Source organism: Diplotaxodon limnothrissa, linkage group LG16, assembly GCF_057381915.1.
Source record: "Diplotaxodon limnothrissa isolate DT_005_m linkage group LG16, D_limnothrissa_male_GT1.1, whole genome shotgun sequence".
NCBI lineage: Eukaryota > Metazoa > Chordata > Actinopteri > Cichliformes > Cichlidae > Diplotaxodon > Diplotaxodon limnothrissa.
The window spans coordinates 16,709,841-16,727,262 of record NC_140611.1 but is presented as its reverse complement, the minus strand read 5'-3'; the positions used below and the strand labels follow the sequence as shown (position 1 = coordinate 16,727,262).

The 17,422-nt window shown below is 40.5% G+C and overlaps 1 protein-coding gene across 1 annotated transcript in view; it reads left to right on the top strand.

The window, feature by feature from the left end:
- The window catches only part of clybl (citrate lyase beta like), a 67,392-nt gene that overhangs the window by 26,151 nt on the left and 23,819 nt on the right, over positions 1–17,422 (top strand). Inside the window, exon 2 of the mRNA XM_085374570.1 lies at positions 13,508–13,721. Coding sequence (XP_085230696.1) covers positions 13,508–13,721 — 214 coding nt within the window. The remainder of the gene's footprint in view (positions 1–13,507; positions 13,722–17,422) is intronic.

Below are 17,422 nucleotides of genomic sequence, written 5' to 3'. Positions count from 1 at the left end.
AATTTTCATGAGGCTCTGTCAGACAGTAGAAGGTTAAAGGAGTTCATCTGGACTACATTCAGCAAAGAAAAAAATTGGATATAAGATGTAATTGGTTTTTTTTTTATAACCTTATTTACATTTTCATCCTTTTGTCAACTAGACATTTTAGTATTGTGCTTTATTTATTTTTGTTTTTTAATCTGCATATAATCTACTTTATTTGTAAAATTTACATTATCAAACAGTTCTGGTGTGGGGGAATATGGGAACACCATGAAATGAAGGCAGCGTTTGTAGAGCTCTTGCACTTTCATGGGGTTTACTGACTCATCAGTGGCTGTGTTGCGGTGAAAGCCGGTACAAGAATTCTCTCCATGTGGTGCGCAACACCTGCCGAACACAGAGCTCTGACAATCTTACTACCCAGCTTCCTATTTGCATCACAGCTTTTGCTACAGGAAATGTGTTGTTGATTTAATGATGTGGTGGTGTTTTTAGGTCTGTTGTTCAGGAGAAACTGCTGGAATTCACAAGGTTATAAATGAATGTGTGTATTAAATTCGGATACAACTTGCTTTATATTAGCAAATAATTTCATAATAGTTTTGTAGCTAATTTGCAATCTCAAGTTTGATATCCAGTGAAAACAATACTTAAGAAAAATGATTGAAAGAAGTGTATTTCTGGCCCCTGTTTACTTTGTTTCTTGTTTTTATACTTGCCAAAAACTCTAATCACTTACTTAGACAAGCGAGAATCCAGATGTTGTCGTTCAGGGCTGATGCAAAATGTACAGGCATACCTTATTAATGCAGGGTCCCACTGGACCAACTAGAAGGGCTTTCAGCTTACAGTCCTTTTTATGTGGCATGTAGGGAGGGGCTCTGGGATGCTTTGGGGGGTTGTGGCCTATATAATACTTCCATGGTTTTGGCAGTAAGATTTTCAAGAAACTTCCTGGTGTGTCAGGATCAATCAGGCCTAAGCCAGTCTTAATTAAAGGCTCGGGGCTGGGCAGAAGTCGAGGGCAAAAGGCATCCCCGTTGGTTAAAAGAATGAATTGTCTGTCATTACAACACTATGGGGAGTATCAGCTTTATTACTTAAAATTCCTCTTTAAAGAGACTGACCATTCAGGCTTTGACGTGGACAAATTATAATATAGTAGTGCCTCATAAATAGCACAGTCAGATATCATTCTGCCATCTTGTGACTTGATGAAATTGACAGGTTGAACCAATTTCATGTATACAAGAGGGATGTCCTGTATGCATATCGTGTGATTTTGGCTTTGGACATTTGACTATGAGAGAATACCAATGTTCACTCTGTTATGAGAAATCTTCATTCAACTCTGGTTACTGCTTACCGTTTCTGTCACAGTGAGAAGTACTTTATAGTGCACCATCTAAAAGCCCTTCATGTGTAGTCCTTTTTCTCAGTGCTTTTTGAAGTATACATATGTTAGGATCTTGAATCTAAAGGTCAAATTTATAGTAAAAGATGTCTTGTTTGCTGAAGCAGATTTATTTATAATAATAATAAAAAAAAGATGCAGTTATTATATTAGACCACTTGGGGGCACAGGCAACTTACAGGGATGGAGCTTGAAGATGGGGTGTGAATGTTGTACATGGGGGGGTTCATTAATTAAATGGAATATGATCCAAAAGACTCAATGCTCTCTCATAACACATCATATCCCACAAGAGAGAAAATAAGGCAAATACCACAGATGTCCCCTTTTTTCCCTTTCCTGTTTTTCTGTGGTTATAGTTTCCTCCAAATCCAAACGTCAGACAGACAACGCCTTAGTATGTTTTGGTCTCCTGAGTGGATCTTTCCAGTACACCCATCTGTCAGACTTTTTTTTTTTTTTTGAGGTCTGAGGAGGGGTATGGGGGTGTAGTTGTGTCTGGGCTCGAGCGGGTAAATGGGTGGGGGCAAGGAACCAGACGCACATATCACATCACAGGCCAAATATCCTAATGCTCTGATCTACCTTCTGATCTACTGTCCCAGTCATATCCATATCCAGGTTCATATCCACCCAGACACACCCCAGCCTAAGAGCTTGTATAGTAGGTCTGTTGCTACCATGCTTTCTTTTTAAAGCTAACCCATATAAGTGCTTTCCTGCGTTATTCACTCTGTTCTGCAGCAAAATTAACCAATGCTTTTCCACCTGTAAAGTCGACCAGGTATCATGTCATCAACTTCATCTTCAAATTGTGCGGTTTTATTTTGAAGTTAATTTGAGGTGCTAGTGTTGCTGAGCAGGGACAAGTGTTCTCACCTGCAGAACTGATACCCTTAATGCATTCATATAATGGACGATTATGTAACACTGTTAGCTAAGATGGAAAGTATAGCCACCTTGCCCGCATTAATGCATTCAGGCTCCACGGTGTCACGTGGCTCCAGTGATCCACAGGGCTCAAGATGGCAATGCTGTTTAGCAGTCAGGATATGTGTGTCTGTGTGCTGGTTAGAATATGTGTCTGTGTGCTGCAGTGTTTGTTAGATTAGCTCAGATATGTGTGTCCATATGGTTTGGCGGTGACACATTTGAATCCTTCTGGCCTGGTGCCAAATATGTGTAGATGATGCTGTGCAGTGTGTGGATGTGTTTGTGTGTATATGTGCCACTGTCTTTACGCTGAACCTTTTACCTCACCTTGCCTTGTGGCGTTTGCTTCCAGATAGGCCTATTTAGGTCTTGTGAGATCATATAGCCACAGCATCTATCATGCAGCCAAACGAGGTGGGAGGTGGATTAATTTGGCCCATGAGATGCTGTCATGGGAAGATGATGTCGTGCATGCTAGCTTCCTTGGTTTCCCATTGGTTGAGAGGCAGCGAAAAAGTAAATGCCAATCAGTGCTACCTTTCCCCATATCTCTCTTTTCTTCCTGTGCTACTGTGACACAAACCTAGTGACATGAGTTGCGGAGAAGGCTCCCCACCTCTCCTCCGCCTCTTTTCTTCCGAGCACTGTAATCCTGACACTAAAAAAACGCCCCTCAGAGAACAAGTGTCAGCCTCAGAATAGAGTGTGCTGTCAGCTCCCCCTTTTCCCCCTTCTGGTTCGCATGTTAGAAAGTGTTAATGTTGATCGAGGTGACAATTAACTATGGAGTGATCACAAGTAATGCCGCTCACTCTTAGTGCTGATCACTAAAACGTTAAGTAATTGATCTCGATATGACTGTGACTGGGAAGATGACATAATGAGGCAGTCACTTTGGTGAGTGTCGTGTAAGCTTGTCCACCAGATGTACTTCAAGCCTTTGCATATGCATATTTGAATTACTAATATCAGCAGAGCATCTATAGTTTTGCCTTTGCTTTGAACCTTAATATATACACATATCTATCATATATCTACATGGAATGATTTTCTTGAAAGGAACTAAATTTCCTTTTGAAGCAAACCGTTATACTGGGAAGCACACCTATCTACTGTTGCTTCTACTGAGATGGACCTCTGATGGCTGATTCTGAAGAAAAGAAGAAATATTTTGGGGACACGGCACGAGATACCGATTGCATTTTAGCCCTCGCTGTCAAGTTGTGAAACAGCCTTTAGATATTTGCATTAAATAAATGAGAATGTCTCTCATATCCAGCCCTGTGTGGCCAAAGGTTTACTGTCGCAGATGCATGCTCCATCTGGCCCTCTCCTTATCTTCATTCTTTAACTGTTCAGGTACACAACCATGGTTGGTGATTATTTTGCATAACATTTGTTAGATGCTTAAAATGGAATATTTCTACTTTAGTATTAGAGTGAAAAAAGATACATTAAAGAAGTCCTGTTAGATGGAGCTGTCACAACATTTCCAAATTGAGTCATACCTCTTTGTTTGTCTAGCTTGGGATTTTGGGTAATACAGGGTTGAAAGGGGTCAAGTGTTCCCCCTATCCCAAGCAAACATGGACATGGTGACAGCCGATGCGACAACAAATCTCCACGAGAACTATGCTGTCCTGCCAACATTGTCCCCGCCTCTCCGCTACCAGCACAAACCCCTCACCCCTCAGCCTAGGGCTGTGATCCTGCATAGCCAGTATAATGAAGCCATATAAGCCTGTTATTTGCTGCTTTACGGCTTGTTTTATGAAGGTGAGCTGACAAGCAGCTCCCAGAATGGTTCCTGCCACTTTAACAGACAGCATTACCAAGAGAAAAGGAGCTGTGAGGAAGGAGGGCAGGGCTCACCGGAGAATGTGCTGGGGACCTTTATGTTAGCCCTGCCAGGGCTTTTGATGGGTAGAGGTCTGGCTGCAGGCTATCACTGGTAAATTTTACGTCTTCCATCTTTTGTCAGGGGGACATTATTGACGTTTGACCTATGTTACTATTCCCACCTCCTCTTCACTAATCAATTACCACATCGATCCATTAATCAGACAGGGTGATGGCCAGTGAAAGGGCCCATGGGTATGTGTGAAGAATTGTGGGATAGGCCTCAGGCTATCGTGGAGGAGGGCCTTCATTTGTGGAGTACAGTGTTTAGAGTTTGGCTTAACAAGTAGTGCCAACCGTTGATTTAAAAGAATAAATGTGACTTAATACAGAAGATTTCTTATTCAAATGATGAAATGTCAATGTTTATACATTTGAAAGCTATTTAATAATTTATGCAAACTTGAGCAGATTATGAAAATTGCATTCATTTTGCACTAATCATGGTTTTTATTTTAAATTGAGCTAACCCATTGTCACACACAAATACATGCACACATGGCTTTTTTGTGTTTCATCATATTGATGGAAGAAAAGTATTTCATGTACTGGGAAAAACACAGCTTTTTTTCAGCTTAGATGTATTCAGGCTCAAAAGCATCATCTAGCTTTGTTATTAACGAAGCATTATTTAGTATGACTTGTGAAATGCTGGGCCAAATATCAGCCATTACACTGTTGCTCTAAAAACAAGGATCCTTTTGAGCGCAAGCAAACATTTGTGTCCGTCTGACTGTTTCCATGGAGGTTGGGCAGTAGCATAATTGTGTTTAGGACACAAACAGAAACAGATCAGACACACAGACAGCCAACAGATCAAAACGGAAGCTGTGGGAGAGGAATCCACCACGCTTTAATTTGGTTTGGTTTCGGTTTGGTGTGTACAGACTAAAGCCGTCACCCCAGTCTGTCTCTGCCCTTGCCAAGTTGTTTGCCAAAACAGGAAAAGATTTGGGAAAGAAAGTTAGAGAAAAGCCGTGGGCTGTTTCCCCCCCCCCCCCCCCCCCCCCCCCTCCTCAGCACACACACACACACACACACACACACACACACACACACTCAGTCTGACCAAGGTCCAGCCAACTCACCCAGCTCTTGTGGGTTTAGTGAATTGAGAAGACACTTCTTGTGTGGATTTTTCAATTCTTCAACATGTCATTTGGCTGGGAGTGCTATTGTCCCCTGCCCCTTTTCTCCCTGCTCCTTCTGCTGAGACGAGTCGTGTCATCCCCTCGTGATCAGCACTTTTGTTGCTTTTGTTTTTGGCCCTACCTCAGAAGTCCATCTTGTCTTTTATGTCACTGCCTTTCATGCATAAGGGAACAGTTGTGGCCTGTTGTGGGGCTGTTCCACTGCATTTCCACCAGTGGGGTTTCCTTTCATTCTCTTCAAAGTACTACAATGGGGCTCTGAAGGCCTGAATGGCCAATGCAGAGTGCACAATCCTACAGAGCCCGCTCATTTTGTTTTGTCAGAGTCAATAAAAATGCTAAGTTAAAAGCTAACCCCCTTATGCCCTCCTCCAATAGACCGACTTGTTTGACCTTTAAGTCCCCCTCTCAATTAACTTTTAATAATAAATTCATTGATTTAGTTTTTTGTCTTAACACTCATTTCAAGTGGATTATTCTGCATGTGTTTAATGTTGTGTTTTCTTTTACATTCTGTATAACTAATTAATCAAACTCATAGTGTGCATACAGCATGACATTGTTGAATACTGTCTTGAGATTTGAGTCTTTGACAGACAAAGACAATGCGGGGAAGCTGGAGTGATATCTGCCAATCATCACGTAACATTGCAAGCGACTGCAAAATATAAGACCTGTGTCCTTTGCATCGTGGCTTTTTGCTGTCCTGAGATCTAGATTAAGATGTATCTATTCAACCAGTTTTATGTGGAAGGATAAAAAAGAAGAAGAAAAAAGGCTGCTGTCGTCTGTGAGCATTACGATGGAGGCCTTGCATAAAAGCATTGTGGGCCAATTTGTGAGCTGGAAGAAAGCCGGGGACTTTGAGAAGGATTACAGGTAGGCAGACATTGGCTGCTGAAGATAACTGCCATGACTTTGTCCTCATTGTGTAGATTAAGGCATAAAACCCAAACTAATGAGATTGGAAAGGGGAGAAGATGTGAACGGGAGGATGTGTAAGGTGAGGGACATTGTTACTGGAAATAGCTTTTAAAAGAAAAGCAAGAAAGATGTAGCATGAGCAATGTTATAATCTGACATTTTCAATTTCTGCTGCAAACACATGAAGGTTTCTTTAGTTGAATGAGTGAAGACTTGGGTTAAAGAAGTTTTTTTTTTTTTAGATGTAAAATTAAATAATCTTTATGATGGCAGTGGAACAGCACATGATTCTATTGAGGGGATGTGGATTATTCAGAGCAAAATGAATAAAACAAATCCTATCCCTTGCAAAGTACAGTCAATACAGACGTCAGCAACAAAATGCTAGCGTGGCCAGTAAGCCATTGTCTCTCCTGCTTCCCTTGGTAAAAGAGAGACTAGCCCCCAGTAAATTCTGAAACCCCCAGCTGATCTATACTGGAGGGGAACGGATTGCTCATCCTGAGCTCCAACTTGCTAGAGGGCAAGCAAAGAAAGCAGGGGGCACAAAAGTAGTAGAAAAGTGTTTGATTCTTTCCTCTCCCTGTCTTGGGTGTCTCTGGTTAATTTTTCAACATTTCTCTGCCATCCAGTTGTGTCCTCAGTCCTGAGGCAGTGTGAAAAACAGAAAACAAAAAACCATGCACATACAGCATCATGCTGAGAGGAGGACCATGTGCGGGGAATGCTTCAGCTCTTTCATTCTGAAAAAACAAAAAGTGTCAGACAGGCAGGTGGACATGAAGGTAGGTAAATATTGATGACTTTTTGACCATTTTATTTCCCACCCGCAGACAGCTTTCTGCAGACAGAGGGCTTGTTGATGCTTCAGTAACATTGATTTCCTCCCTACTCTTTATTCATCTTTAGTTTCACCAAATTTAATCTTGAATCTTAAACGCCACAGACCTCGGAATGTAGTTTGCATATTAAAAAGTAGCTGATTATTGTGGGGTAGAAACACAGATCTTTAATTTTGTGCATTTTAGACACAGCTTCTGCCTGCACCACCATGCTGGAGATAATTGTAGAAATCTACATATTGAGAGGGAGGCTGTCACTGGCGTCTGTTTTGGAGTGGGCCTCTTGTTATCTCCTGTAATTCATGCAGTTGGATGAATATGACCACCTGAATTAGGCTATTATGCTGCCATGTGGAGGGCAGTAGAGTTACAAGAAACTGTGATCATCATGTCATGATAATGAAGCAATTACTACAGAGTATCCGGAATACAATATTGAATGCCAGAGTACAATAAACAGTGCTTTGAAACTGTTATGTCACACACATATCTTATGACAAATTGATTATTAATCATGGTCTACAGTAGTATGCAGTTAAACCAGCAAGAACATAAAGTAAAAAATTGTAATGATAAAGTTAAAGAACACTGTTGTGTCCCAAGTTTGACCAACCCCCACAAACACACACACTCAGATACAAAAAGGTTAAAGAAAAATTAGATTAAATGAAATTAAAATACTGGATTTTTAGTATTGTTAAAAACAAATGTATTCATTGTAAATACCATAAAGACTAACATAAGGTGTCTAAGCGTTGAGATTTTTGATCTCAATGACTCGAAAACCTGTGTATTTGTGTATATTTTTTTCATACATGTACAAGTTTCATTGCAATAGTGCATCCCCATACCACTACAGATACACTGATAAAAGTCCATCTCGTCTTTAGCCCACCTTTCAAAAAGCAATTCCACATTTTGTTTTATTCAATAAGCCTATATTATCCAAGAAACAACATTTCTCCCAGAAACACTTCATTTGTTGTCTGTCAGACTTACAAATGTTTGCTCATCGGTGGACTTTTGTCCATTCTAAAGAACAAGCAGGGAGGATATTTGTGGAAAGCTGTTCTTACAATGTTTGTGGTTTATTGTATTCATATTTTACACAATTCTTTCCAACTTTTTTGGGGGAAAATGTTTTATAGAATTGAAAGATAATTTTTTTTAAATTTAAAATATAAATTATGTAGCAATAAGCTCGTCTATAACAAACAAGGCCTTTCCTGCTCAGTGAAACTATTAGTAACTACTACTAGTAGTATAGCTTGAGATTGCCATCTTTGACAGTAGGGTCTACACTTTCCCAACCTCAGCAGATGTTTGTATCCATATCTTGACTGCTTCTCTCTCCTCTGAGTAACTGTGATCATTCCCACAGCAGCAGGCTTTGTCACTTAAACATGCAATACCACCCAAAGCTGTGGTGAACTTTCATGTGTTCACAGGACCCCCAAATGCCAGAAGCAGAATCTGAAACAGAACACAAACTCCTCAACGGTCTAAACAAGTTGGCGGAAGTGTGAAATCGTTACAAAGTTTGACATTTCTTAGTGACATGCCTGTTACCTTGAGAGATTGAGAGACACATTGATGCACCTGCCTGGATTAAATAACAGGGGATTTCAGAGATAAGGACATGAATATGGTGAACGTGTACAGTAGTCAGAGTGGGGTAGATAAGATGTGTAGTTCAAGGATTTGTGGTTCAAGGTGGATTTATTGTAGTTGGAGTCTACAAAGATTCTGACAGTGAGTGTCACATCATCAGAGGCTAGTCTGTTTGAGTTGAAGATCAGTTGGTTGTTCTGTACTTGTGAACAGCTTTGTCCAAGACACTGTCTGGTGTTGACGAAAGACACAAATCTGCATGTAAAATACTAATTGACAAGTTACTGTTAGATGGCTGGTCCAAACATAGTATACCATAGTCGGGGTTTGTACCCATGTACAGTCTGACACTGAGCTTACCACCCTTTTTACTGCATTCTACCCACCACCCCCACCTCTTTTAGTGCCGCCAGGCCTGTGTCTGTTGCTGCCTCTCTAATAAGAAACATTCGCACCCAGCACCATATAACCCACTAACATATCGCTACCTCTGATCTAAGACCAGTAAACACAGTCAATGAGGCAAGCCTCAACCACTTTACAGCTGCTATATGGTCACATAGCCCTGAGTTGTCATAACCCCTCATGTAAAAAACCAGAAAGTAAAAAAGGAGTACAGGGGAAAACAGCACTCTAGGGACTCTTTAAATATGTAGAATGCAAATATATCATGCATTGATCTAATAATGTGGAAATATCAAACAGATGTTGTATGATGTAAACAGAAATCTAGAAGTTATGTGTGTATTTGGTTAGGATGTTCAGATTCCCATTTGTCGGAGCTCTCCTTCATTCGCTGTTGTGGTTGCTTGACTATATAAGCAGTGTCTTTAGGTTTTCATGAAAACTTTAATGCAAGTTAAATGCATGTTTAATGCAAACAACCACACTCACCATCTTTAATCCCAATGCCAAAACAGCAAATTAAATTAAGTTCACCATTTTCCGTCAATGACCAGTTACAATGTGAAAAATTAACTTTTTGGTTGTAACTGAGCAGAAAGTTAATCTTTATATGTTACTGAATTTACCTGCTGCTTCTGTCTTCTCCTACATCATCTATAAACACTGGTGACCTGATGCCACTGGAAGCTATTGACGCTCATGCCATTGCACTGGCTCCACTATGTTTTACAGATGATGTTATATTCTTCAATGATGAGCTTTTACAGATCTTCTGTATGCGTTTTCTTCTTCCCATCATTCTGGTACATTTTGAATTTAGGGTAAAGATGGAGAATGTTTTTCACCTGGCTGGAAGTCAGTCCTGCCAGTTACTGACCAAAAAGCTCCCAGGAGTGGTCGATACTAGCAGCTAGTATCGACCACTCCTGGGAGCTTTTTGGTCAATTTTATCAAGAACATCTTATAATAGGATCACTATAAGTGCAACGTTTGTGAACATTCAGACTACACCCATTATGAAAATATTATTTTTAAACTCCATATGTATCATATCAAATCATACGGAGAGTTATGAGCACATTAAAATTTAACAGAAGCGTAAATACCCTGTCTAATCAATGAGTCAGGGCAGAGCTATGGATGTAGCTGCACTAGTCACTGTCTTCCACATGTAGATTTTCCTTTGCACCTGGGCGTCCTTCTTATTCTTAATCATATAAACTACAACACCTGTAGGTGTATGCTGCCCACTTCAGCACTGGAGGAATTGCAGACCGGGTACATATGTGGCCTAAGGTATCCACTGTAATGAAAAAGTACAGTAGCGAATTCAGAAAGAGTATTTTTCTCTATGTCAGACTGCACCTAACTTTGATCTTGACTTTCAGTTTGATTAAAACTAAATGAATTTAAAGTTTCTAGACTGTAATTATCATGACTGTGTCATTAACGTGTTGGTAAAATGCAGTGCTTAACAAATTTGTCATGAATAACAAGAAAACACAAATAATTTATAAATCTGTCAAAAACCTGTTTACAGATTTAAAAAAATACAGTTATTTATTGGTCAAATAAACTAAATTCACAGTTTTGTATCCAAATTTGAGCTGTTACAGTGAGAAGTCAGAAATTAATCAAGCATGACATCCAGCCAAAGTATTTTTTCTGATCAGGAAATGAACTGTAGTTTGGCCACTTAATCAAAAAATAATAATTTATCATTTTTTGTCTTTTTTTTGGTCTTTTTTCAGTAAATTGATTGGATATCTACTGTAATTATACCTTAGCATTTAAAATATTTTGATTAAAGGGTTACACACATTATAAAAACAAACACAAACATTTGTTAGTTACCAATATTGTTAATTTAGGGCGGCTGTGTCATAAACCTTACTCTGGGTGGTGGTCTAATAAATTAGTTATGCACTGTGTATCCTGTGAGAATCAGCTTTGTGGCAGTTCCCACTTTGGTATGTGTCTCCAGAGCCACATTTTGGCATTACAAAGCCAGCCACTCAAGTGTTGCAATGCAAAATGACCTCAAATTTGATTTTATTGTGCAAGGTGCTATTTCTGCTTGCTGAGTGTCAGTACATGCCACATATAAATATAAGAACTTTTCACATTCATGGCATTTCACACAGTCTTTTTCAGCGTGTATATTGCTCATGTTCCCATCATGATGCCGATGAAAAAGTGATTTATCGATTGGTACTTAGTATAGCGTTGTAACAGTTCCCCTGGTGCAGTGTGCATAGAATAGAATAGACTCATTTCATTTTGAGACTCCCCTGGATTCTTGGACCCGCTGTCTTTCTTTCTAGTTTCAGTGCTGCTGTTTTTCATCTCTTTCTCACCAGTTTTTGGTCCTTTAGATTTAAGTTCCTAAACGTATTGTGAGCTGTACCCATTTTAACGGGTCTACAATTTGCATGGGGTTGGCCGTAGTTCTCCCTTCAAACTTTGTCCCCAAGCCTTTTGTAAACACACTCAATGCCTGGAAGCACTAAAATGCTGGAAGCATTTTAAATTGGTTTTAACTGCCTGCTACAACTGCAACATCTCAGTGTAGATTAGGCCTTATTGGGACTGGAGGGCATGTGGAAGCGTAGTTGACAGGATTAAGTGGCTATTGAAGTCACTTTAGCTCCTTTAGAGAGCGAGAAACATGAAAAGAGAATAACTCAGCCCCTCGTTACAGAAGGGATATCCCCTCACTTGCTTTCTTTCTTTCTTTTGCCCTCCTCAGGCAAAGAAAGACACCAATCTACCAATAGGATCCTCAGACTTCTGATACCCAGAAAGAGTACAGCAATGTTAAAAGGTGTTTTCAGGAACCTTTCCATAGTTGCAGGAGCTGATGAATGTAGTACCCTATTATTTCTGTGTCTGCGCAGCAGATTCTAGGTCCTATTGTAGTTTTTAGAACTCTGTTTTTGGAGCTCCTGCTGTCAGTGTCTCATAAGAGCTATAAGAGGAACTTTTAGTGACATAGGCTTTCGTGATGGGTACAGATATAAATACAGCATTGGCAACTACAATTAAAAACAGTGTAAACAACTTCTTTCTCAACAGAGAAATGAACTGACAGTGACTCCCAGGCTTTGAGCCTGTGTGCACACAATTACTTTTGGGTTTTCATTCACACAGAATCGATTTATTTGAATATCACATTATCTCCACAAGAGGGCAAACCATATTAATGAGAGACATAAATATTTATTTATACAGAATGGACATCCGGTGCCCTGAGAGAACTCTGCTGTAAGAAAACATGAAACAACAATTGTTTTCATTAATGCAAAATGAGCAATACTCAGGAAGTGCTCAAATCCTCATGGATCTGTGCTTCATGAAGTTTCCCCCCAAGCTTCTCATAAGGTTTAATAAATATCTATTCAGTCAGCACATATCAGGTTCCAGAGTTGCGACCATATACCGTCAGTCTTTCTGGAGCTCAGCTGGGTTTTGAACTCTCTGCTGTCATTACAACACGATTGTTGTTAAAATGTTCCAGACCTGAAGTGACCCCACCTTCTTTGAGCAAAGGATCAGCAGGTATCGGGGAATTTCCTTCTCTGTTTTTTTTTAAATATTTTTTTGGCTCGATACCAAATGTTAGCTGACTATAATATCTATAATTTACTTACTACTACCACTGACAATGCAATTTGTGACTTCGTAACATGGCATACTTGCAATTTAATTTTAAATTGCATTATCTTTATGTATACTTAGTCATTTGGGAATTATGTGACTAAAAGAACACATTATTATGTAAAATTGATTTTTACCTTCAGAGCTCATGGTAGGAATAAAGATCCGCACTTTTAAGACAAGTTTTTCTGTGACTCAGCACTAAACAACAGTGACTCTGATACTCATTCACTTTCTGCCGTGCCTAGATATTCAGCAGCGTGGCAATAATTAGCATATGAGTGGCTCGGTGTTTGGGTGAGTTTGTTCTCACAAAGACTGCCAAAGCACAGGTCAGCATCTCTCATTCACTTCAATGAAAAGCTGAAGGGCAAACAGAACTCCCAAAATGAAATGCATCCAGACTTTCACTCAAGTCTGAGTGAGTCCTCCTCACTGGATCTCCATGAGTGTTATAAACACTACATATATTATGAATGCAGCAACAGCCTTTAATTATTCATGGCCCTTAACTACTTATTGATACTGTGTGTGCTCATGAGTAATATATGCACCAGAGACATGAATTAGTGCATTCATAGTACACCTGCCTGCCATTTCTATGTATGTACTCTGTGCACCAAAGCATGTATGTTTATGTCCTTACATCATCATGTCCTTATGTATGTGTATGTTGTTGTTGACAGAAAGGGCGGGTGGCTCCGGGCCGCAGTCTGGCAGTTGTATGCTGAAGCATGGCGTCATCACTATCACTCTGCAGGCTCCTCTCTGCACTACATACCCCGCAGGGCAGTTCTCTACTGCCCTGGCAACGATGAGCGAAAATTGAAGAAACTAGCCTCACTGGATGTCGACTGTGCTGTGCTGGACTGTGAAGATGGAGTAGCCCTCAGCAAAAAGGTACATAAGTACTAAGATGCATGCTTGTAAATGAAATTCAGCTTGGTATTAATAGGATAGCGGGGAAGCCACAAACACTCCCATAGCTGTCTGATCTTGGATATATTTTAATTCCCATATCTCTCTATCAGACAGGTGCTTGGTCTTAATCACTCAAAGGAAAACTACCTAAGTGAGATGTTTATAACAAGCACATTTCACCCCATTATGATAGTATAAAGACAGCGCTCCCCCCCTCAACCGCATTAGAGTCATTTAAAACAAGGTGACCATGTCCCACTGGGATAGCAGTGGGAAAGCACCAGATGCAGCAGGTTAAAAGCATTCTCCTCCTGCCCACGCTACCTCCTCATTGGCCCTGCTGGACTTCCCATGAAATTGTGATTGGAGAGTGGGATAAAGAAGGGGCCCGGGCAAAAAGTTAACTAACAAAGGTTTTTAAGTCATGATAATAAAGATGATTGATATGGCTGGAGGCTGTTCCTGTAGTAGACAAAGACAATAAGATGATGGCCTGTGTGACTGACAGCTAAAACTGTGACCCTGCGATGGTGTTGGTGGGATGTAAGAGCTTCTGTCTTTATTGTGTGATAAAGGAGAATGTGGAGAGGAATGCAGCACTGAAGGAGCCATTCAGGCTTCAGATGCTGGACTGTTGCACTGTCAGCAGGTCCATGTCCCCATCTTCCTTGTGTTTAAGCAGAAGTGTTTTGCTCCAGCATATTCTTTACACCAACATATTCATTTCACCTGAAACATGAACATTTTGGGGGGCTGAATTTGTAGGCAACAATTGCAAATTCAGAATTTTGTTTTTCTCATTTTCAAAAGGTCTCCTCTGTCCTCTGTGTTAGCTACTGCTGGGTTGTGCCTAGTATGTGCTTTTACAAATAAAGTGAAAATGTACATAGCTACAGGATATACCCATTTATTCAAACTGCAGAGTAATGTCCCTCAGCAGGCATACCACTCTACCTTCCACTACTACTTCTCTGAGTAATTCACATAAAAATACCAATACATTAAATTCTGGAAAATAAAAGCAGAACATAGCGTCAGAACAGATTTGAGCTTTTGACACTTTTTGACATGTTGGCTTTCAGCACAGTGTGCAAAAAGTCTTGTAGCCTATTATGTGTTTGCTAGGTCGTGCTGTGTAATATAAAAATTAGTAATATACTCAATAACAAAATGCACCTTCCCTACTGGCACCCTTTCTTCACTTTCCACACTCTTGGCGTCTTTCTCCACTGTGGCAATTGGAAATCCATGGGGGATGTTGTGTAGTTCTACCTTCCCTTAAGATGATATTTTTTCCTTTTCGATGAACAGTTCTTTGTGTGAATGTGTGTGTGTGTTTCTGTGTGTGTGTGTGTTTGTGGGTTTCTGGGAATACCACAAACATTTGTTTTGGATTTATAAATTTCTATGTGGAACTGAGTTGACTGAAATAATTGTTTTACTTTTCACTGTGTGTTTAAAAAAAAATCTTTTTCAAATTATTTTCATTACATAGCCTGGGGGGGTATTTATCGCGATTTTTTTTTTTGACCCCTTTAAACCATCAAAGCCAGACTGACAAAATATTGTCTTAAGTCTGGCATTATTTTCAGCAGTTCTTGTGGAGAGAAGCAAAACACGTGAGGAAACAGGTGCTGATACAAATTTTTACATTTATTGTTTTTGAGAAATTAAACAACTAGTTAAAGGAGGTGAAAAATCTTGTCAAAAGGTGTTACATGCTTCAGAGGTGATGCAATTCTAATGATGCACTTCTAATTGATGCCTGCTGCCTACAGAGGCTGTGTAATGGCTCATATTTGATGCTTTATGGTTATATCTACACCCAAAGCATACTTTTATGCTTTTATGATTATTTTATTCAGTTATGCACGCATAAATCCAATAATTGTTCATTAGGCTCTCAGTGCTGCTAAAACACAGACGAATTACCTGACAGCTCTGTACATAAACACACCTGGAGTCAGTGAAAGAGAACTGATGCTGCTCTTTTGACGGACGTTGTGTAATGTGCGCACACAGGTTGGTTGAGAGACTATTTACAGTTTATTGACATGAAAACTCAACACACCACTAAAAATATTATTAAATATCTTCAAAGGAACTTTTCGTTTAGTGCCAAAAAAACGTTGCCTGTTACTTTTTTCTTCCACGTCTTCCTGTTTTTATGTGCTTTCTCTTGCGGCTCGTGGCTCACAGTAAGTTTAGTCAAGTACCTACATTAAAATTTTTGCCAATTTTTGATGCGTTTTGGCTCCTGCTTAGTTTTAGGTTTGGATGTGTTTGTTGGAAGTCGCTGTGCCAAAAGCATCTGCAGAGTAAATGTAACTTTATGCAAATCAGATGCAGATGCTGCTGCTGGACACGCATGCATCTTACTGCCCAAGTAAATACCAAGCTCGATTGAATAATGCACTGACACAGTTGTGTGTACCTAGTGAATGGTAATTTGCAGGAAGCGTTGGAAGCATACCCCGTAATTGCTTGTCAAAAATATTACCCTTACCCTGTCTTTTATTAACTCAGTTTGAGCTGTGCGTTGGGACCAACTGATCTATAAATGGATGAGAGTTAGCTATTACAATGTGGGTGTGTGTCTGCTGACAATTTCAACACCGTATAGCCTAGAAACGATTATCTTCACCATGACAACTGCACAGTCTGCACTGTGGGTTTGGCAAGGCATGCCAGGCTTCAACAATGTCCTAAAGTCTCATAATGCGTATCTAATGGGAGCAAAGCAATGACCCAGCTTGCTAAATGCCATTCTGAACCACTGTTTTGGTGAATATAACAATGGCGAGATGGCGAAATGTTGAGTGCAGTTACTGAGTATGCATGAGTAGGCCTTAAATGGGGCTACTGCCCACCACCACACTCCTATTATGTGTTCATTAATGTATTCTTTTCATTATCTTTCACCTTCACCTTAAAACAGGAAAGGATGTTCATGACAAAAAGGTACGTGGTGAAGGTCACTCTGGCCCCCCCTCCCCTTTTAAATTGAAATCCAGGAATGCTGGCTTTAATTGCCTGCCACTTTGACTCTAAAAATGTCTGCACTCCATCTTGGCAGTAATGCTGGCAGCTTAAGAGGTAGGGAGAAAAGAAAGGGAGTAAAGGGTAGGAGCCACCCAGAGCTTGCTAACTGTCGCCACGGACCCAGAGGGGAAAGAAGGAGGAGGTGAGAGGGGAGGGAAGACAAGGCTGACTGCTCTAACACTCTTACACATATCATCATATCTGTATGATCAGTGGGGTGGAGGAAAAGGGAGGGCAGGTTGAAACCCCAGAGCGGAACTGACGGCTACACCTGTCCTCTCTCCTCCTCACTCCCTCGTCGTCTTGTTCTTTACCGTCCCCCTCTCTCACTCGTCTCCCCTCTCTAGGGTCCGCAGGGTTAAGATTGTTTATGTCTCTCTCCCCCCATGTTCTGTCTCCGTCTCTTGGTGCCCTTTGGTCCAGTATTCCTCCTGGTGTTTCTCTTTCTGCCTCTCTTTTCCCCACATGGGTCCCTCCATCCTCCATGACTCCCCCCTGCCTCCCTGCCGCAGAGATTCTCTCCTAATCCCTGGAAGTTTGGAACTAATGAACTAACTGCTGAGCCGCTGCCACGGAGCTTGGTCCCAAACTATACTGTACTTCACACTCGATTTCCTCTCCAGATGGCATAGTGGCGC